Source organism: Lissotriton vulgaris, chromosome 2_1 (assembly GCF_964263255.1).
Source record: "Lissotriton vulgaris chromosome 2_1, aLisVul1.2, whole genome shotgun sequence".
NCBI lineage: Eukaryota > Metazoa > Chordata > Amphibia > Caudata > Salamandridae > Lissotriton > Lissotriton vulgaris.
The window spans coordinates 783,758,634-783,781,766 of record NC_141687.1 but is presented as its reverse complement, the minus strand read 5'-3'; the positions used below and the strand labels follow the sequence as shown (position 1 = coordinate 783,781,766).

At 44.9% G+C, this 23,133-nt stretch overlaps 1 protein-coding gene across 1 annotated transcript in view; it reads right to left on the bottom strand.

The window, feature by feature from the left end:
• RAPGEF4 (Rap guanine nucleotide exchange factor 4) overlaps positions 1-23,133 on the bottom strand; it is a 1,206,373-nt gene that overhangs the window by 416,838 nt on the left and 766,402 nt on the right. The window contains exons 10-11 of the mRNA XM_086956142.1: positions 12,845-13,028; positions 11,686-11,770 (exon numbers count right to left, since the gene is read on the bottom strand). Coding sequence (XP_086812268.1) covers positions 11,686-11,770; positions 12,845-13,028 — 269 coding nt within the window. The remainder of the gene's footprint in view (positions 1-11,685; positions 11,771-12,844; positions 13,029-23,133) is intronic.

The window sequence follows — 23,133 nt, the reverse complement described above, 5'->3', positions numbered from 1 at the left end:
CTCATTCCTCTTTCTTTGCATCTTTCTTTCCTAATTCTATCTTTGCTTACTTCTTTCTTTTCTTTTGTTTTTCTTTCCTAGTTACCTTTTTCTTTCTTGCCTTCATTCCATTTTCCTAATCTTTCTTGCTTTATTCTTCTTTCTTTCTGTTCTTTTCTTTTTTGCTTCTTTCCTGTGAGTTGCTCTTTGCTGGCCTCTCACAAGGTGTGCAGCCACACACAAACTAGTTACCTTCAGTGCCCGGGAGTACTACGGCATGTGTGTGACTTTTTGAGATCAATACAAAATTTTGCTTTTAGCCAATAGCCTAGGGCCCAGCATGTTTTCTTGCCAGCACCTAAATAGGATGTATAGTACGGTGAAGGATATAGAAGAAGAATTGGTCAGGGCATAGCTAATGGCTTATGTGTTGAGGGAATTCCACAGACACTCGCCATAGCAAAAGCATCCGCCGACGAGATTACGGCAGTAAGAGCAACAGAAAAATGCATGGTCTGGTGGCAAAATTGTTACGCATATAGTGAGCAAGTGGGGCATTTATTGGGCAAGTGGGGCATTTATTGGCTACATGGAAAAAACAGAAAACAGTTGGGAGTAAGATCCTTGAAATTAAGAATTATAGGGGTGTACTAGTATCCGATCCTAGGGATATACGGGAGGAGTTCCATAGATAATATGAGAACTACATGGAGAGGAGGAACGCCCAGATGTGAGGCATATACACATTGAAGAATTTGCACAAGAGGACGTGGAATCCCATGATGCCCTATTTTTAGCGGAAGAGATCAAAAGGGTCCTGAAAAAACTCCCCTCTGGTAAAGCAGTGGGGCCCTGTAAAATTCTGTTAGAATATTACAAAACGTTTTTTCCAGCTCTGGGGACTGACCTAATTTATCTTATGCATCAAGTGCAGAAAAGAGAGCCCCCCCTCCCCCCCAGATTCATGGGCCTGGGCTAACATTGTTATCTTCCCAAAGAAAGGTAAACCTCCAGAAGAGACGGGTTCTTACCGGCCCATAAGCCTTATGTATAGCGTCACAAAAATATTCTTTAAACAATTGGCTAATCGGCTGAGTGGTATCATAGGGAAGGTGATACTGCAAAGACAACACAGGTTTATCCCATGCAGAGGTACAGCCAATCATATACGTACAGTGATTACTCTATTTGATGTAATGTTAGTGATCGGAGGCCCTATGGCACTCATTCTACTCGACGCAGAGAAGACGTTCGATAGGGTCTCCTGGGAGTACTTATGGGCCTGTGTCTAGAGACTGGGGATTAGAAAGGGGTTTATAAAGACCATACAGACACTTTATAGAGCTCCATGTGTCCGGCTTAGATTAATGGGATGGCAAATTGATCATATACATATTACTCAGGGGACAAGTAAGGGGTGTCCTTGCATCCCTTCCTATTTGCTTTTCATATAGACCCCTTAATTAATAAAATAGAAGCCAACACAATAATCCAACCTATCCGGCTCCAAGGTTGGGACAACAAAATATTGGGGTATGCGGATGACCTGGCTGTTATGACACCTAACACCATGTAGCCCTGAGGAAGATTGAGAATGAGGCAAAACCGTTTGGGGCAGTTTCAGGTTATCTGCTTAATCGGGTGAAAATGCATATTGTGATAAATCGGTGTACCTGTCTGTCGGATCCACGAGTGATGAAATCTGCAGTTTATCTAGGGGTCATTACAACATCTGAACTGGGCAAAATTGTAGAGGAAAATCTGGCCCCTGCAATTCAAAAATTGAGGAAAGATGTAGATAGGCTGAATAATCTGCACCTATCGATCCTGGGACAGTGCAACATCATTAAAATGATAGTTCTTCCAAAGTTCTTTAGAGTTTGAAAATCACTGGTTTAAGGGGATTGAAAGATGGTCAATAAGTTTATATGGGCGCATGGAAAGACCAGAAGAGCGATTTATGTCCCTTCCCAAAGAAAGGGGGGCGATGGGCTGTCCCAGACTTAAACATGTACTACTGGACAGCAGTAATCCAATATATCAGGGAACTTTTGGGAGGAAGGGAGTTGGCTCGGTGGAGAAGTGATGCTCCCCCAGATATATATGAATTGTTATTAGGGAAAAGGGCCTCTAATGGAAAGGGGCGACCACTCGGTCCCCCCGAACGTATGGTGGAGTACCCCGATCCCCCCGGGAAGCCATCTTGGGCGGGAGGCGAGTCTCGGCTGGTATGCCCGAAGCGGCGTAGCCGGGGCGCGCTTTTTCCCGCCCTGGAGTGGGTTGTCCTAGACACTGAAGCCGCCAGCCACGCCCCCGGATGCGGGCGGAGGCGGGTTTACGCCCGCCCGAAGAAGGATAAAAGGAGCAACAAGCCAAAGAAGCACCCTCTTGTTCCTGTGCTCTGAAGCTGCACCTCCCCGCTGCACGTGAGCTCGAGACGGAATGAAGAGCCATTTTTGAGCGTTGTAATTTTGTCCTTGTTCTTTCAGATATCTTCGTTGGAGAATGCCGAGCAAGAAGGTCGGAAAGCGGGTCGGTACCGATCAGATGCTCCGCATGCTCGTAAAGGATATGGCCGAGATGAAGAAGCAGATGGCGGCAATGAACGGGGCAGGAGGCCCGAAGCGCATCATCGGGCCAGCATTGCCGGGTGTAGTCCCCAGCGGTAGAGGCAAGAGGTCCAAGAGGGGGGCATCTGGGGGAGAGGCCCCGGTTCCCGATACACCGATTGAGGAGCCAATCTCGGTTCCGAAGGAGGGGCAACCGATCCCCGTCGTAGTCCCCCCTGTGAACGGGGGGGATATGCCTCCCGAGTTGGCTGCACAACTGGCAGCGTGGTTGGGGAAAGATAGTGAGGGCACCACGGCAGATGACGCCAGGGCAGTAATGAGGCAACTGCGAGAATCTAGAGAGGCTGCGAAGGCATCATCTTCTGTTCCCCCACAGGCTCCGGTGGGTGAAACCGCAGCGGGCACGAGTTCGGCAGCGACTACAGCTTCTAATTTAGGTAAGCGGCTACTGCCGATTGCGGGGGAGGGGTCTGTACCCTCACGGAGGGAGAAAGTGGCCCAGCATATTCCAATTGAAGTCAAGGAAAAGATTTGGGCTGATAAGTATGTAAACATGTTTTCTTTGCTTACCGATCACTACGAGATCGAGCATGCGAAGGGTCAAAAAGAGTTTCTGCATCCGAGTGTTTGGCGCGCAAAGATGGCCGCCTTTAAGGTCGATGAGAACATAGGTACCTGGGGCAGAGCGTTTGGCATATTCACTTCAATTATGGGGGAACGAAGGCCTGAGTTGTTGGCTGAGTTGCCCATATATCAGACACGTATCATGGAGTATTCTCAATCATATGAGGGCAATCAGTGGTTTTGCTATGATAATGTTTTTCGGAAGGCCAAGGAGCACGACCCAGCTTTGACCTGGGATTGTTACGACTCCATTTCTTGGCAAAAGATGGAGAATTCAGGCATGTTAAAGACGCCATTGTCGGGGGGTAGCGGGGGTGAGTTTTCCCGCCATTCGTCTGGGACGCTCTTTCGGACGGGGGCAGGTAACGAGCATCACTCGAAGCTGAGTGGCAACGCAGGTAAAAAGGGGATCTGTTGGAATTTTAATAGGGGAAAATGTACAAGGCTCCAGGGGTCATGCAAGTTTAGGCACGATTGTGGGGGGTGTGGACAGTCCTCGCATCCTGAGACCATGTGCAGAGCCAAAACGGGTGATAACGGTGGTAGGGGAAGCGCCAAACAGGTCTGAAATAGTCCGAGGGGCGCCTTTACCTACCCCGGTTGATACCATGGCAATGATTCCTTGGCTCAATGAATACCCGGATCATGTCTCCGCTGGGGTGTTGCGAGACGGGTTTTCGTATGGTTTCCGCATTCCAGTGGGGAATTTTCAGGGTAAGGCACTTTGTAAGAACCAACTGTCGGTCCTCCAAAATACGGCGGTGGTACAGGTGAAGATTGGGAAAGAGGTGACTCGAGGGCGGGTTGCCGGACCATTCGATATACCACCAGTTGCTAACTTTGTTTGTTCCCCCTTAGGAGTGGTCCCAAAGAAGGACCCGGGTGAGTTTAGACTAATACATAATTTGTCAGCCCCACGAGGTCTTTCCGTGAATGATGCGATAGACCCGGAAGTGTGTTCGGTGCGGTACGCATCTTTCGATGAGGCCGTCGCCATGTTGAATCGCCTGGGGCCCGGAGCGCTGATGGCAAAATCAGACATCGAGTCAGCGTTCCGGTTGCTCCCGGTACACCCAGACGATCAGCGTCTCCTTGGTTTTATGTTTCAGGGTCGCTATTACATGGATAAATATATGCCAATGGGATGCTCCATATCTTGTGCGTATTTTGAAAAATTCAGTTGTTTTCTGCAATGGGCATTCACGAGAAAGACGGGTTTTCAGCATGTTATGCATTATCTTGATGATTTTCTGTTCCTGGGGGCAGCCGGGGATCCAGAATGTGCACAGGCTTTAAAAGAATTTTGTGGCCTGATGAGTCATTTTGGTGTGCCATTGGCACCAGGTAAGACTGTGGGACCATCAACTTCGCTCGAGTTTCTTGGAATAGAGCTCGATTCAGAAGAAGGCTGCTTTCGGCTACCCAAGAAAAAGGTGGGGAAGTTCAGGGCCTCCCTTGAAACATGTATTCGGGAAACTAAGGTGAACTTGCATCAATTGCAGCAAACTGTGGGTCAGTTGAATTTTGCCCTTAGAGTAATGCCAATGGCCCGCCCCTTTTCCCGCTCAATTGCACAAGCCATGGTCAGTCTTAAAGAGGGGCACCACCGCACGAGGCTCTCGGCAGAGATTCGCCAGGACATGCGCATTTGGTTGGCATTCCTGGCCAATTTCAATGGTCGAATTGTCTGGAACAAGCCGGCGGTGTCCTCCGAGGAGCTGGGGCTGTGGACAGATTTGGCGGGGAGTATAGGTTTTGGCGCCATATTCGGTAATCAATGGTCGGCCCAAAAATGGCCGTCATGGTGGCACAAGTGCGGGCTGACGAGTAACATTGCTTTTCTCGAACTTTTCCCTATTTTGGTGGCCCTGAAAACATGGCCTGAGGGGTTCCGGGATCACTCTGTGGTGTTCTGGTCTGATAACATGACCGTGGTTGAGTGTATCAATAGTCAGGCAGCACGATGCAAATGGATTCTGAGATTGCTCAAAGAAATTGTGTTATTGTGTATGCAATTGAATGTGCTCTTTAGGGCAAGACATGTGCCGGGGGTACTGAACTAAGCGGCTGATGCGCTTTCTCGTTTCCGTATGCAGGCCTTCTGGGGTTTTCTGCCCACAGCGGACCCGGTGGCGGCACCCTTTCCCGAAGCTCTCTGGTCTCTCGGTGCCCCGAACTACAAAACCTCGTGGGAGAGAGTTTAGCACCCAGGACAAGGAAGGCATATGAAGGGGCGTTCCGTTCCTATTGGTCCTTTTTGGGTGCGGCTAGGGGGGAGCTTTGGGGCCAGGAAGAGTTTGTCGTAAAATTTTTGCTGTCTTTACATCAGGCAGGCAAATCTGTAGCTACGGCCCAGAGGCATCGGGCCGCCATTTCCTTTATGGCAAGGGCTCTTGGGATCCAGGACCCGACAGCGTCTTTCGTTGTGCAGAAAGCGCTACGTGGGTGGCAACGCCTTGAGGGTCGCAGAGTAGATGAGAGGCACCCGATAGGTCTGGATAGGCTGGCCCTGTTATTATCTGTACTCCCTGCGACATGTTCATCCCAGTATGAAACAGTGTTATTCCGGGCCGCTTTTGCGTTAGCATTCCATGGGGCGATGCGGGTAAGCGAACTGGTGGCGAAGAACAAGCGGGATACGGTGGGAGGACTGTGCCGAGAGCACATTCAGGTTAAGGGGGAGACGATGATTGTTTCGTTTGTCAGGTCCAAGGCCGATCAGGGTGCGATTGGGGATTGCGTAGTCATACATCGGATTCCCGGATCTCCCATGTGCCCTGTTGTTTGCGTAGAGGAATATTTAGCGCAGAGGGCGGCATCATGGGGGGGGACCTTGTTGAGACACGCTGATGCCACCCCACTGACGAGGTTTCAGTTCCAGCGGGTGCTTACAATGGCAATTTCGGCCGCAGGCTTGAACCCCGGCGAGTTTGGGACCCATTCCTTTCGGATAGGGGCTGCTACTGAGGCTACAGCCAGGGGTCTGAGTGTGGAAAAAGTGAAACGATTGGGGCGTTGGTCCTCGAATTGTTACAAAAGGTATGTGCGGTTGCACATGTTGTGAAGCTGCTACCAAGTACTCACGCTTCTTGTTTTTGTTTGGTTTACAGTTTCGCAAGCTTACGAGGCGGGGCGGACTGTGCAGTCGACCCGACACCTGGGAACCAGCGGTCAGAGATCACCGGCTGCGGAAAAAGTGGTGTGGGTCGTGGGCCACTCATACGTGAGGCGTGCCGCGGACGTATTCAAAGCAGGTGACATGATTCACATAGCTGGGGAATACGGGTACAGGGTGACCTTCTACAGAAGGGGCGGGCTCTGTATTGGCCAGTTTCAATCCTTTTTCGAGGGTTTGTTAGGGCGGACAAGGTCACCGCCATCTATAATCATAGTGCATCTTGGGGGCAATGATTTAGTGACCACTGGTAGACGACTTCTTCTCGAGGCGATACTATCCACAGTAAGTTGGTTGGCGAGAAGGGTTCCAGGGTGCACAATTGCATGGTCCCATATGATTCCACGTAAGGTGTGACGGGGGGCGAATTCGGTGTCTGCTATAAATCATTCGGTGAAGAAAGTGAATAACAAATTGGGTAGACTGTTCCGTTCAAGCGCATTGCATTCTATTCCTCATGGTTGTATCAAGGGAGACAGTATGTATCTAGAGGATGGGGTCCATTTGTCCCGGGTGGGGAATGCGTTACTCATAGGAGACCTCGTAGCCTGGCTAAAGTGTTTACAGCATGACCTTTAGGTAGGAGTTTTGTGGGGGGTCCGGATAGCCGGTCAACTATCCGGCCTGTGGCGGTAAGGTCATGATCGGTGAGCAGTAATTGGAAGATCCCTATGGGGGGGGCGTCACCCATTACGGATGGGAGCGCCCGGGGGGAGGTGGCCATTGGCCCCTCAACGGGGAGGCGGTCCCTTCTAAGGATGGGACGCCGAAAGGAAAGGGAAGGCGGTCAAGGCCCCTCCCTGGATAGGAGGGGCTACGGGCCCCTCCTGGGAATTTCCCGGGGCCAGGACATCTGCGACGGCAGATGTGGTAAGTTGTGTGGGGTGGGGAGGGGGGTCTACGCTACCTTCTAGACACCTCACACGAGTCGTCGGACGACCATAAAATGGCGTCGAGTTAATTGGGGCCCCCGTCAAGACAAGGGAAATTGGTATGTGCACATGAGGTACAGCCCTCTGTGCGGTCGCCCCTCGCAAGTGAGGGGGTATTTCTGGTTTAGGGATCTGACACCGGTTACGACCTTGCCGTTGGCCCTTAACATTAGGATGTACAATTTCAAGTTAAAAATGTATTGGTAGGATGTTAGTTTCGGCTAGGAGAACCTTTGTATTAGAAATATGTTAAGGTTAGCCAAAACATCGTAATGTGGAAATGAAATTGTACATGATATGAAACCGTTATTTTAATGTTTTTAATTTTGTTTCATATTTTAATAAATACGGCCGGGAGGGTAACTCCCTCCCGCCTTCCAAAAGTTCAGAACTGTTTCCGGTTTCCCATCCTTGGGGATTGTGTTGAGAGGGGGTGGCGGGTATCTCAGCCATATGGAAAGGGGCGACCACTCGGTCCCCCCGAACGTATGGTGGAGTACCCCGATCCCCCCGGGAAGCCATCTCGGGCGGGAGGCGAGTCTCGGCTGGTATGCCCGAAGCGGCGTAGCCGGGGCGCGCTTTTTCCCGCCCTGGAGTGGGTTGTCCTAGACACTGAAGCCGCCAGCCACGCCCCCGGAGGCGGGCGGAGGCTGGTTTACGCCCGCCCGAAGAAGGATAAAAGGAGCAACAAGCCAAAGAATCATCCTCTTGTTCCTGTGCTCTGAAGCTGCACCTCCCCGCTGCACGTGAGCTCGAGACGGAACGAAGAGCCATTTTTGACCCACCCACCAGCCCCTGGAGACAGCAAGCGGTTTTTGAAATAAAGTTTTGATGTGCTAACTCTATTTTCTTACAGGTTGTTGTGATTAAAGTAGTGATTCAGTATGCAATAAAGTGGATAATTCCTTACAGTATATTTTATCGAATAAAGTATTTGCACCAGTGTTGATCAGTGATGTTTCAATAGTCATACTTTGAGCATCTGTTGTCTTTTAGTTTTAGTATTTCTAGTTTAATGTCGTATTTATTTCGGTCGGGCGGTAAGGTCATGATCGGTGAGCAGTAATTGGAAGATCCCTATGGGGGGGCGTCACCCATTACGGATGGGAGCGCCCGGGGGGAGGTGGCCATTGGCCCCTCAACGGGGAGGCGGTCCCTTCTAAGGATGGGACGCCGAAAGGAAAGGGAAGGCGGTCAAGGCCCCTCCCTGGATAGGAGGGGCTACGGGCCCCTCCTGGGAATTTCCCGGGGCCAGGACATCTGCGACGGCAGATGTGGTAAGTTGTGTGGGGTGGGGAGGGGGGTCTACGCTACCTTCTAGACACCTCACACGAGTCCTCGGACGACCATAAAATGGCGTCGAGTTAATTGGGGCCCCCGTCAAGACAAGGGAAATTGGTATGTGCACATGAGGTACAGCCCTCTGTGCGGTCGCCCCTCGCAAGTGAGGGGGTATTTCTGGTTTAGGGATCTGACACCGGTTACGACCTTGCCGTTGGCCCTTAACGTTAGGATGTACAATTTCAAGTTAAAAATGTATTGGTAGGATGTTAGTTTCGGCTAGGAGAACCTTTGTATTAGAAATATGTTAAGGTTAGCCAAAACATCGTAATGTGGAAATGAAATTGTACATGATATGAAACCGTTATTTTAATGTTTTTAATTTTGTTTCATATTTTAATAAATACGGCCGGGAGGGTAACTCCCTCCCGCCTTCCAAAAGTTCAGAACTGTTTCCGGTTTCCCATCCTTGGGGATTGTGTTGAGAGGGGGTGGCGGGTATCTCAGCCATATTGGCTTTTGAAGTACAGTGAACCTAACTACCATAAAAAAGTCACATTGGTGGTATTTTCTGTCTGGTCTGCCTTCAGGAAAAAACTAGGGTAGGGAAGGATGAATTTTTATACTCCACTGTTTGAAAATCCATAATTTCCGGATATATTCCATGGCAGGGTGACGCAGCGCTGAAATGCCCTAGGTGTGGGGAAGATTGGGGATCTCCTTGAGTCACATGGTGTGGCAACATTTGAGAAGGTTCAGCGGTCCTTTAATGTTGATCGGAAATACATTTTTTAATATCTACAGGTTAGGAGCTATATCATGAAAATGAAAGGTGGGGAAAGGTCTTTTATTAAAGAACCTGTGATAGAGGCGATAAGGGATCCAGATGGCTGCACTACTGCCCAGATATGTGGAGGATTGAGGTAATCGTTGGCTGACGATTTGAAGAAGCATCGTGAGAAATGGGAGCAAAGGCTAGGTATTGACACAGCAGAGTTTCTTGACTCACTTGCACTAGGCCAATCCATATTGAGATCTGCTGAGCTACAAGCACAGCACTACAAAACAATCTTCTCATTATATTTCACGCCAGCTAAGATTGCTCAATGGGGTGGTACAGAAGGTGTACTTTGCCCCCAATGTCGTAGCATTGAGGCTGATATCACACATATGTTTGCGTCCTGTCCAGTCTTAGAGTCTTTAGAGACGGCCATAGAAAATGTCCTAATGCAACTCGTGAGATCAAAATAAGCCTTACGCCAGATTTAATGTTATTAGGGGTTACGAAGGAAGGAGTCCCAGAGGCGCATCAAGAATTTGTCTTTAAAGTTATGGCAGTCGTAAGAATATGTATAGCCTCAGCCTGGCTGGATCCGAGCCCCCCTACATTTCAGCAGTGGCTCTCATGGCTTTTAGCTATTTATAATCTTGACAAGGGCTTATAAGAAAGGAAAGTGGGCCCCCATCTACAAATGGAAAAACGTTAGCTTAGCCATATTCTGAATGACTGGTATTTCTTTTTGGTGTCCTCAGTCCAACCTAATAACGTTATAACGCTTTATTTTTTATCAGATATGAAATGCTGAAATAAGATATTTTATTCCTATGTTCCCTTTTACACATGTATACATTATTTATGATATATGTTTTTATCCAATGGCATTTAACTGATGGTGGCAAAATAAAAATATATATATTTTCTTTAAATGGAAAAAAAGGCAAGGACCCAGCAGCTTCCAAAACAATAAGGTTTTGCTAAATCTATGACAAAACAAAACTAGAATTGTTAAAAAGCTGGTCTGCCAGAACCATTGGCTTTGCCAATGCTTGTAAATAATTGTTTTCTAGAGATGATAGCTAGGGTGCTTTGAAGCACTGCAAAGAAAGACAGGGAACTGTGGGAGGGGTATTTCCCAAATGTACATTGTACCAAATGCAACACATGCACTAATAATACATGTGAGATATACCAGATGTACCAAAAGTATAAAGGTACCAAAGGTATTTGTATTATGCACCTTGTGAAGAAAAACAAGCATAATGCCTGCTCTGCTATAGTGTGTGATGGTGGTTGGTGATTTTTTGGGACTTAGAGCAACCAGAAGACAGAGAAGTAAAATCAAAGGGAGAGTATGAAAGGAATGGGAGTGGCAGGAATAATGAGAGAATGCTGGTTCCCTGATTTAAAAAATAGTTGCAAAATTTAAAGAATATAGTTAACAATCAAAACAGAACATAGTACTATTGCACATGTTTGTGGTACTATGAAGTTTAAATATTAGATTTAACTGACAGCAATCAGTTCAAGGTTTAATGATTGAAGGATCAATTTACACAGTTTCGCCTGTGTGGGATTTTGATTTATCGCTGAATTCCGCCTAAAGCACTTTGAAAGTTTTAGGGGTACATCACACTTACTCATATACAACAATTTTGTTAATCAGGGCTTTTATTTTTCATTTTTCAATTTCCTAACGCAAACCGGAATTTGGTATTTAGTACGTTTGTTTTGGACTTTGTCACATATTTATGTATTTTCAAAATGTAACCTAGAACCTGTTTCATCTCTTAATAATACTAAAAACAATATTTGAATTAAAAAAAAATATTTCTTTAAAAAGTGGTTGGCTCCAATATATTTAAGCAAACATCACAGAATATATTTCAGTCTAACTGTTGGTTGTAAAGTTGCCTACCTTTTCCTGGGTGCAAAAGCTACTGAACGTGACAGAGCAAAAATAACTTGTCATCCAACTACTTTCTAGGAAACTAAAGACTCTTTAAGACATGCTTATGGACAGGGTTTGCTAAGTGGTTGGCAGTGTTTGAACCACCAAGGAAGTAACAAATATGCAATGAGGCTCGGTACATGAGACAGCTATTACAATTTGGCAAGTTAAAATTCACATATACTTGAAGTTGGATAGGCAGAATTATCTAAGATTTGATATAAACTATATATTTTAAAGTTGTAATAGGACAAACATAATTGGGTTAATTATTGCCCTCCCTCAGTATTTGAAAAATGAAAACACAATTTAGAAGTTGATTTTATACATTTTATATCATTATTTCTCCCCTACCTGTCCTTGATATGGGCAACCTTTCTAAGAGCAACACGTACCGTGGTAGAAAGGTGAGATAAGGCCTTAATGTGAAGGAGTTCTTCATATATGATTTCTAAATCATCAACAGTTCTCTGGCCAGGCCTATGAAGAGAAAGAAAAAACAAGGAAAGTAATTTAAATGGAACAAAGCTATGACTGTCAGAACAGCAATATGATTGTTTTGACAGAAAAGACATTGATCAACTGAATCAAAACAGCAGCCTGATAATCAGCCTAACTGTCTATAGTTTCAGTAAATTCTAGATAAAAAAGTAAGTTCAATTGCCTTAAGATTTTTACATTTTTAAATTGTGATTGTGCGATTCATACCAACCACCAACAAAAGAAATTCTTTTTTAAGGCTATATCTTTTGAAAAACAAAATGCAACCATTACTTCATAATATATTACAAGAACTTGATCTGAGAATGTACATTGACTAGATCTGGTATTAGAACAGTAATTCTTCCTCACTGAACTAAAGGCAAGACAATGTATTGGTCAATGTCAAAGTTGTGATGGGGTCATGGTTGTAAATAGAGACGCTTTTAAATCTTTTATTTTATTAAAACCTGTTCAAACTAAATGTAAAAAGCATCTAGGTAAATGTGTTACTTTTCTTATTAAATGTTTCAAACATACGGTTTTCGGAACAGAAAGCTTAAAATTATTCACCAAATTTTATAAGCAGTAGGTGCCAGTAAGAATATACATTTCCTTAGTAGTAGTGTTCTAAAATATTACACATCGACATGAAACATAGATTCAAAAATTGGTAGCTGAGGTTAAGCAACTGATCATTTAAAGATTTTAGTCATCCCAATTTCAGAACCCCAAAGACCATGGCTAGTTGTCTGAGTATTATGTCTAACAACAATGAATTCCACAATCAGCAAAATATATCCATATCCTGGGACTATCTAAAGAAAAAATAGTAATGCAAGTAAAAAGCAATTGAGCATGCTTACTGCTCAAATAGAACACTGAAGCAATGAAATGGAAATTCAAATAATAGTAGACATTGTTCAAAGAACAGGAACTCGTGAGTAGAAAGGAGTGCTAGGCTGTGAAGGGCTTGTGTGCAGTCTGATGAAAAATATATTAATAGATAATATTTCTTTAGTAGCAGAAAGCAAAGGGACCCTTGTAAAGTAACACATTCTGAATAACACTCACGGTTTTCTCAATATCATTCTCATATGAGCATCTGGTCCGATCTGAGACAATAATAGAAATGTATCTTGGAGCTCTTCATCACTTTCCTTTTTCTCTTCCTCAGATGGCATTGGGGCATCTTCTTGTTCATCATCAAGGAATCGATAAAAAAGATATTTGTCCTGGAAATGGTATTCTTGATCCACTGGGGAAAGACATGATAAAAAACACAGGATATTAGAATGTGGAAAGTCTCTCTTGCCACAAACCTAATGTTTCATGTCTCCAAGTTTTTCTGTATACTGGCCACATCCTATATATCACATAAAGAACGTTTGCGCAGAGTCAATATTTTGTGTCACACTTTTCCACTAACTTTCTTTAAGTTGTTAGCAATGTTTGCTACCACTTAATCATTCATGTATGAGATTGCAAATGTTTTCCAGTACAGGGATTGGCAAAGCGAGTGGCATGTGCTTTAAAGTATAAAGAAACATGAAATGTTGGAGAATTGTCAAGTTCTCTACAGTCTGAACTAAGTAATTGTAAGATATATAGATTTCCTAAAGCATGTTTAATTGTATCTCATCAATGTACAGCATAACAGCATACAAGCACAAGGAACAAATTATGCATTTCACAAATTACAGTGACAGCTGCAAAATCATCAACAGCTTCTTATCTTTACCATATTATGAAAGCACAGCAAGCTTTTATTATCTCGTTCATTGGTTAAGAAAGTTGTAGGCTGAAAGATTTGTCATAACAAAAGGTAAGTCTAAAATTACAAAAATGTAATTTCTTCAAAACGCAGTAGATGTTTGTAGCATTTGATCACATCTTGTGTTAATGGACACAAAGAATTTGGACACTTTTTAATAAGTATCATTAGGAATTATAAAGGACAAATAATATTTCCTTTATTTTGCCACTCAAGTCACTCAGGTTTGAAAGACTGACATGTCTTGATGATAAAACAAATAAAGCATTTCTATGGTTAAAATAGCTGTAGGTTTTGTACTGTTTCACTTGGAATTTCAGCACTTTCTACTGTAAAAGGGGGATAATTCATGCCAAAGTGTTTTGAGCAGTCCAATCTTAGTAGTTTAGATCACTATCCATAATGCTTTCTCTGCTCATGTTCACTTTGCCTTGATTAAATAAAGTACATATAAGAAAATAACAAACAAGCAAAGGACACAAAGAGGACATTTAAATGATGGCAGTCTGTCCATCCAACTGCAATGTGTGCAAAGAACAGACTGCCCTGACCCCACAGCAAATCAAATGCTAAGCATAGAGATCTCCCCTGCTGTAGCATGGATTTTGTGGCAAAAGTGACTCCATTGACAAGGGGGAAGGGGCAGTCTCTGCACAAATGTTGTGCTAGAACAACCACCAACCATGGAGGACTACTGTGAATAATTTATTTTGTTCTCCAAAAACCAAAGAATGAATGTCTCCAACTATGTTGGGGAACTATTTTCATTTTCATTTATCCTCTTCGTATCTGGGAAAATATACGCTGGAAGCCATATACTAAATAGGACAAGGATTCTGATGATGTTACAAAAGAACCCATGTGGTAGGTGGAATGCAGGCACCAACTGAGTCACTATAATTGTAAACTCAGTGGTACCCTTACTTTTAAATGAGGGAAAAGGGTTCATGTGTGTTGGAAGATGACGTCCGCCGATACATATGGCAATTCCATTAGCAATTTCACATATTGACCTAGCATCAGGAATAGAAAAAGACAATGCTCTGTCTCACAAGTTAAACTGAAAAGTACAGAGTTCACCAACAACTATTTGAGGAGCTTCATTCTGCTTTTAGGAGATGACAACAAATGTATTTGTACTTTGAACATCAGTAGAAACAAATCAAAATATTTCATACTTTGCTGTAAGACTCATGATCAGTAATTCTGCTTTGAAGTACATTGCTCAGTAGTGGCGTCAAGACTGACATGCAGTTATGCAAAAGAAGGCCCACAAAACATTTGACATTGTAGCTTAAGTAATTACCCAGTTCACTCAAGAAACACCTCTAAGACATGAAAGTCTTCATGAAGTGCAGTACGTATGCTATGAGCATACGTTGATTTGCTGAAATTCTTAGCTGCTGGCATTTGCAGTGCAGAACTGTAAAAATAAGTTATTGAAGATCGTAAGACTCTAAGAAAGGCACAGCAGGTGTAGAAGACAATAGTTTGCATCCAAGATAACACAACACCCTAATGCAGCTGTTCAAAGATAGAAGGAAGCCAAGCCATTCCAAGTGTTTCCACAGGAGCTTTTAGGCTTTACTTTTCCTTTAGTAGAGCTTGACTAATCTCGAAGCTCAAACCTGCACAATGCCAAACTATTGAGTCCTTTTCAGAGGAAATGCTTTAAAGGTACATAACAAATCAATAATAAAAGTGTAAAGAGGATACTATAATACTTAGTGCAGAATAAGATCACCACAGAACTCTGCCCTATTTGGAACTTGCTGGCTTCAAAATGATTTCTAAGCACTCCATCTGCATGCTGTATCCAGCTATAGTTTCAGTCTATATTTGCTGTAGAACAATTGTGATCATTGTTAGAAATGGGGGTCTCTAGTTGGTAGAGGTAGGTACCTCTGCCCAAGCAGGGACCCTTCTTCCTAGTCAGGGTAAGAGGGATAGACTTCTAAAATAACCCCTGCTCACCCCCTTGGTAGCTTGGCACAAGCAGACAGGTTTATCTCAGGGGCAGTGTGTAAAACATTTAGGCATGCACACAGTAACACTGTGAAAACACTCCAAATGGACACCACACCAGTTTAGAAAAATAAGAAAACTTTATCTAAACCACCCGAGACCAAAAAGGACACAAATACAGCACACAACACTGTAAAAATAGTTACTGTGCAAAATAACCTTTAAATTGCAGGAATAACGTGAAAACACAGTTCCTCCGACTCAGTAGCTCCAGTCGGGGCTACCACGATACTGAACAGGACAGAGTCTAACAATTCCAGCAAACCGTGTCGGTACGGGTCAGCTAAAGCGTTGAAAGACTCGTAGACAGTACCTTTCTTGTTGCGGCCAATGCGCCGATGCGAGTTGGTCGGGGCAACCGTAACGGTTGCGATGTGAGATGAAAGCCTTGCAGTGTGCGGTGTCCTCACAGCTCGGTGCAGGCAGCGGCTCGTTGACAGAGACGGTGAGACCAAGGCTTGCGTTGCAGGGAGAGACGGTGCTCAATGTGGTGCTGACAGATCACGGTGTGGCGACGCAGCCGGTTGATGTGTAAGTAGGGCAGCGACGGGCTGGTGACATCTGTGCAGCACGTAGCGAAGCGGTGTGGAGTGCGGTGCCCACGGGACTCGGTGCAAGCATCAGCTTGTTAACGGAGTCGGTGAGACCAGGTTACGTTGCAAAACAAGGCAGTGCTCTCAGTGGTGCCTTCAGGACACGGAATCCTGCGACGGACTTGGTGACAGAGTCGGTTGCCCTTTTCTTCTGCAGCAACTGAAACCAACGGGTCCAAAGATGATGCCCAGAAGGATCGTGAGGTCTTTGCTGTTCGTGAAACCTCTTGAACAGGGGGCAAGCTCCACTTCAAGCCCTTGGAGACACTTTGCAAGCAGGATACACACACAGTTCCTCTCCTTGGCAGAAACAGCCACTGCAGGCCAGCCCCAGGCAGCAGACAGCAATGGGGCAGTACTCCTCCTTCAGTTTCTCCAGCTCTTCTCCTTGGCAGAGGTTCCTCTTGATTTTCAGAAGTAAAGTTTGAAGTCTTTTCTATCCCTGAGACTTCCAACAGGAGGCAAGCTCTACTTAAAGCCCTTGGAGAAAATTCTAACAGCAGGCTGATGAAAGTACAGTCAAATCCTTTCCCTGCACATGACAGAAGCAACTACTGCTGGCCAATCCCAACAGTACAAAGCACAGGGGCAGTACTCCACCTCCACCTTTCCCGTTTCTTCTTCCTGGCAGGTTTCTTAGTTCAGCAGTGATCTAATGTTCAGCGGTCTGGGCCCCTCTTTTTATGGCACAAATGTCTTTGTTCTCTGGTGGCAGAGAAGCTCTTTGCCCAGCCAAAACCAGTTATGTCCTCTGTGGTGCAGCTTCCTGGCAGGAGGTGGCAACAGTATTGTATAAGGCAAACAAGGCCTATTCAGGTGCAAGGAAAATCTCCTCCCAACACTCTAAATGCAGACCGAGCATATTCAGCCCAGCCCTGACTCATTCAGGAAAGGCAGGACACACATCAACCAGCCCCCACGCCGATGGCTGTCTGAGAGAATGCAAATCCCCAGCCCCTGTCACTCCAAAGCCAGACAGTCAATACACAAACCAGCAGAGGCACACAGGATGGCTGAGCAAGAAAATACCCACTTTCTAAAAGTGGTATTTTCAAACACACAATATAAAAATAATTTTTACTAAAAGATGCATTTTTATATTCTGAGTTCAGGCATAACAAACTCCATATTTCTATCTTGTTCCAATGCAAAGTTATATTTATAAGATGTTATATAAATAAACTCCCATTCTATCCTATGGGGCAGATAGCCTTTCAATAGTGAAAAACGAAATTGGCAGTATTTTACTATCAGGACATGCCACACACATCAGGGCCTGTCCTACACTGCACCCTGTCCACAGGGGTACTTTGGGCCTACCTTAGAGGTGACTCACATGTAAGAAAAGGGAGGGTTAATGCCTGGCAAGTGGTTTCACTTGCCAGGTTGATATGGCAGTACTAGACTGCACACAGGCTCTGCAATGGCAGGCCTGAGTTACATTTACAGGCTTTTTATGTGGGTGGCACAATCAGTGCTGCAGACCCACTATCAGCATTTGATTTACAGGCCCTGGGCACACATAGTGCACTGTACTAGGGAATGACTAATAAATCAAATATGACAATGATGGAATCACCAATACATCATAACAATTTACAGAGAGGGCATATGCACTTTAGCACTGATCAGCAGTGGTAAAGTGCGCAGAGTCATAAAACCAACAAAAACAGGTCAGAAACAGGAGGCCAAAAAAGCAAAAGGTCTAGGGATACACCTGCTGGACAAGCCAGGTCTAACAATCCTGTTAATATTTGAAAGTTTCAATCAACTAGTCTGAACCATTTTGTCTGAAAAAAACAAAAACAAAATCAGACTACTTGATTTCAACTTGAGTCTACTATATAATATGCTGTAACTGTATTTGTTTGTATGGCATGTGCTGTTCTCAGCCCTGGATATTTGTTTTTTGCTTATTGTATATGTGTTATATGTTAAAGTTTTGTTTGTACGCCCAACACCCTCCTTCATCCATGCTCTGATTTAAATTAAATGTTCAGGATCTGATATTGTTTCCCCTTTATAAATGTCTTAGGGACCAATTATGAACTTGAGTCAGTTGTGACGGCTATCCGTCGGCACAGCTGCGGCAAACCTGGGTAAGGACCGCCCACCGTATTACAAGTTGAACATGGGAAGGTTCTTTGCCCTTCCAGTGGCGGTGCCTGAAAAACAGGCACAGGAATTGGAACGTCAAAAAAGCTCCAGCACAGTATAGTCGTGGACGCCCATGCCATGTTGGAACTTTTTGGGAATACAGACAGGGGGGCACATTTTGTGCCGCCCCCCAAATGTATCCCCATGGTAGGTGGACATGGTGGCCCCCTATGTTCCTGGACCGCCAGCCATTTCATGGCGAGGCTTCGCCATGAAATGGCTTGCAGTGCAGGGACTCATAATATGCTGAGCGGGACTGCACCCGTCCCGCTAAGCATATTGCGTTGTGGTGTAGCTGCGCCACTGCAAGGGAATAACTGTTCCCTGGCGCAGCCGGCGGTCCACTGCCAATGCTACAGTGAACGTCTTAATCGGCAAAACGGTGGACCGCCACTGCTGCGCAACAGCAAATCTGGCAGTCAGGAGACCGCCCTGCTTGTAATCATCCCCTTAGTTCAGTTTCACATTGGTAAATTCAAATTGTAATTAAAACTATATAATACCTTCATGTCATAAATAAAACTATTATTTCAAACTAGTTACTAAATATCATGCAATAGACCATTAATGAAGATCGACTACCAAATTATGATACTTACAGGAAATGTTTGCATCACATATCATTCATTTCATTAACTTATTTCAGCCATGGTGCGACCATAAACGTACAATGAATATAAAAAACATAGTACACAGTATAATGAGAAGTACTTCACACGCTGGGAATAAATTTCATCACCAAAGAGAACCAATCTGTAACTTTTCTAACATTCAAGTGCATGCTTCATAATAATCCCTGTGACCAAAATTTCTGATTAGAAGCATCAATAAAACACAATACATTAATAAGCACCACCATAATGCTACCATTGGCACATGAAGAAATAATCAGACATAAAAACAGTTAAAACTGCATTAAAGTCCTCCTTTTGATTGCACATTTTAAGAAAGAGCAGATGTTAACACAATTGGGGGGACAATTCAATTTTTGCAAATATTCCAAAGCAACCAAAAAGTCTGAACGCCCCGCCTCCTAACAATGGGAAGCAAATACATCCTACGATATTCCTGATAGACTGTACAAATAAATACAAAATACAACAGGCTTTGATGTGAGGCCTCATCACAGGGGAATATCACAATACTACCCCTCTCATACTGCCCCAAAGCGAAACTCAAGTATCATCTCACGAAACCTAAGCGGAACTGTGTGAGTAGCATTCTCTCCAATATCAAATGTATTGTGTGTTGAATTGCATTGTGTTACCATTCTGGTCATTAGGAATTCTACTGTTGCAGTCTAATTATTTTGCCTTCCATTTTTATTGAGGACATTTCTTTATACAACACTGGAGAGTCGCTGTGCATTTTGCTGTATGCATTTATTAGGGAATATTGTAAAAATACACTGGAAATTTAACTATTAGTTGTGTGGCCATCACAAGTAATAGATCCACAATTGTCCTCAGTGGGAACCAAACACCCCATTGTAGTGCTTGACTCTCACAGGGTCCTCATTGTGCCATGCTACCTATGCACTGTTACAAGGCTGTGTACAACAGTAAACTCCCACGTCCAGCCCACACCTGTGTGCACACATGTTCACCTGTGTTCACATGTATTAGCCACATGAATTGTAGCAGCCTTATCTTAAAAGGTGGACACTGGCAGTAAACAAGCGCAGTCCCAAAGACATATTATTAGGTGGGTGAGACACTGGTAGTGAGACTCACCAACAGTAAAAAATAAAAAACCGAGTGACCAGAAAGCAAAAAATTGGGGCGTACTGAAGGGGAAGAACCCAATCTGCAAAATTCACATAGTGATCCTTGGTATAAAAATAGAAGTTAATTGTTCAACTGTAATTGTCACCCAGTATTATTCAGCACAGGGCACTAGTTAGAGAGTTTAATTGTGAAAGTGAAAAATGTGCATAGCTTAAGAAATGGTTTAATGGCACAAATATAGGTACGATATATTTTTGGCCATTCGTGGTTTTCTGAGGTCAGCCAGCTTGTACTTGTGCCTCAGTTGTTCCGGTGTATCAACACCCAGAATATGGAAGATGTCAGGTCTTCCATTACAGCCTTGTTTCAAGCCATCTGCAATATTAGCTTGACTGGAGCACCATACAAGACCAACTTCCTGAGGTTAGCCTGTAACACCTCCTTGGCCCAAAATTACCTTTATGTGCTGGTCGAAAAGTAAGAGAGAGTGAGAGGGAGTGAGTGTGTGTGTGTTTCTGTCCATCTCTCTCTTCTGTAACCCCCATTTCCCCTGAAGAATACCTATGCCGCCAGCCCATTTCACCTGTAGACACAGAGACTAATGCCATTACGCACCTGTTGCAGTAGGCGCCTGCCACTGTGCTCATAACTTGCGTTCAACCCTTACCCGCTCCAGGCATCAGCCTGCACCTTTGCTGTAATCCAAATATATAATAAAATGGCCCGAAATGAAAGGGAGTTCTTGTTTGATCCTTTATAGAGTTTCCACACCCACGGCGCTGAGCAAGTAGTCTTTCCACTCATGAGACAACATTCAGCATCCACGATCTCACCATGGGGAATTAAACCATAAGTATTCGTGCTGAGGGCAGTACCTGCTATGGCACCGCTGGAAAAAAAAATGCTGAGGGTTCCCATGTATTCTAATCATTTCTAGCTCAATATAGCATACACCTTTGGTGCTGCCCTGGTCAATTCAATTCTGCGAGCTGCAGAAATAAAGAACTCAATATTAAATCAATCAAATCTGCTATAAACAGAATAATCGATCTATTGACTGTAGCGGTAGCTATCAAGCGAGTCCTACATTCGATATATAGTGAGTTTCAATGTGTAATAGATGTAATTAAATATGTTGTCCGTTCTTCCAGTTTGTAATAAATAATTAACTGTGTCAACTTCAATGAATCCTATATAGCACCCCTTCTAGTTACATGTTATTAATGGGAGGGATTTGTCTTTAAAGGGCCTGGTAATGCCAGGGAGCGTGAAATACCGAAACAAGTGCTGGATTACTTTCAATCTTATGCAAAGGGGGGCCTTTGGCCCCCCCGCCCGCATGGCGGTGCGGCGATCCCCTCTCCCCTTGCCTCCCAGTGGTGTGGGGGCGTGATCTCTCGGCACCCAATGGTTACGCGGGAGGTGTGCGCCACACCACCGGTTGGCCGACGCCTAATCCCTGACTCAGAGGCGTGGTGCAGACTTCCGGGTCAAGGGGGCGGGCGTCGAGGGTTGAGGGGAGGGGGCGGGCCGCCCTCTCCCCGCATCCCTGGGAATAAAGGAGGGGGAGAGCTCAGTTGGCCCTTCTTGTCGCCTGACGCTGCCCCACACTGGTCGTGCCCCGCGCTCGGGCCTCCTAATTTTCTGTTTTCTTTTTCAGATCAAGGATTGCTGACTGGAGTGTGTGGTAGCGCGACATTGGAAGCAGACAAACGGAGCGAGGACGGTGGATCTGTAGAGTACAGGACACGCAAGTCAGCGTGTGTGGTAAAATACCGAATTCAGGTATGCATGCACATCTGTGCTTGCACACCTTTGCCATTTGACACACAGACATGCCCTTAGGGCATGTATGTGTGCCACATGTCACACAAGCCTGTAATTGGGGTGCTAGAGGGTGTCAAAGTGACACCCCCTGCACCCTTGCAGGATTCGGTATTTACTGATTCAGTAAATACCGAATCGGTATTTCCCATTGATTCCTATGGGCTTCAAGGCCTATATTCGTAATTACCTAAATCTGCCCCCTTCCCATTTACAGACTCTTAAATACCGATTCGGTAAAATTCGGTATTTAAGAGTCTGTAAATGAGAATTACCTACATGTAGCCCCTAGTGCCCACCTGCGCAAGTCGTTCTGACATCTCCCCCCTTTGTTGACAAAATAAACACTTTCCCTCTATTTCCCTTAGTTGGAGAAAATTATCATGTTCTATGCTTTCCCCCTGCAATGAATATGTTGCAAAAGAGACAAGAGAAAAAAGCAGAGCGAGCAAGAGATATACATTGTGGCTGAGTCTCGAGAATGAAAGTTCTTCGACCCATTCATCATAGTTCTTCAATCAGCCTTTTGGGTTTTCGACTCACTCTTCTTGGGAGGGAGCTCTCCTTTCCCTGGCCCTTTTCTTCTCCTGCAACCTCAGCCCAGAGAGGTCCTTCACTGCTGTGAGGGACTGCTTCCACAGACTTCCCTGTGTCGTTGCTTGGAGATTTCTGTTTGATACTTGGCTGTGCTTCTCCTTCATCAACATCTGATGTTCTGAGCTCTCTGAAGTGAGAACTGTTTCTAGTGATGGAGTAAGACCCTGTTGCTGCTGTGATCATGGGCCCTTTGACGGGTGTTATCTTCAGTGGCTGGCTCGAGAAAGGACGGTCTGACTTCTGTGTTTGCCATTGACACACAAGGACTATATTTCCCTGCTTTAGTTGAGATGCTGTGGCATGATACTGTGTCAGCTTGCTATTTCATCTTCTTCTTGGCCTCTTGTTCAGGTGCGGCAGAATGTCACAGAGCTCAGGTGGGGCTTTGGCTTCCAGTTGAGGCAGACGGGTCTTGTTTGTTTTCCCCAGTACCAGTTCTGCCGGGCATCATCCCGTGGAGTTGTGTGCGGTGTTTCGGTAATCCCAAAGTATTTGGCACAGTTATTGGCCCACAGAGATCTGTGCCAGTTTCGCTCATGGGACATCTTTCTTTATGTTGCCCATGAACCTTTCCATCATGACATTTGCTTCCAGCCACTGGGGTGTTATTTTCCTATGGTGTACTCCCAGAAAGGTCAAGAACTTCTTCTCCTGAGAACGGTGGTC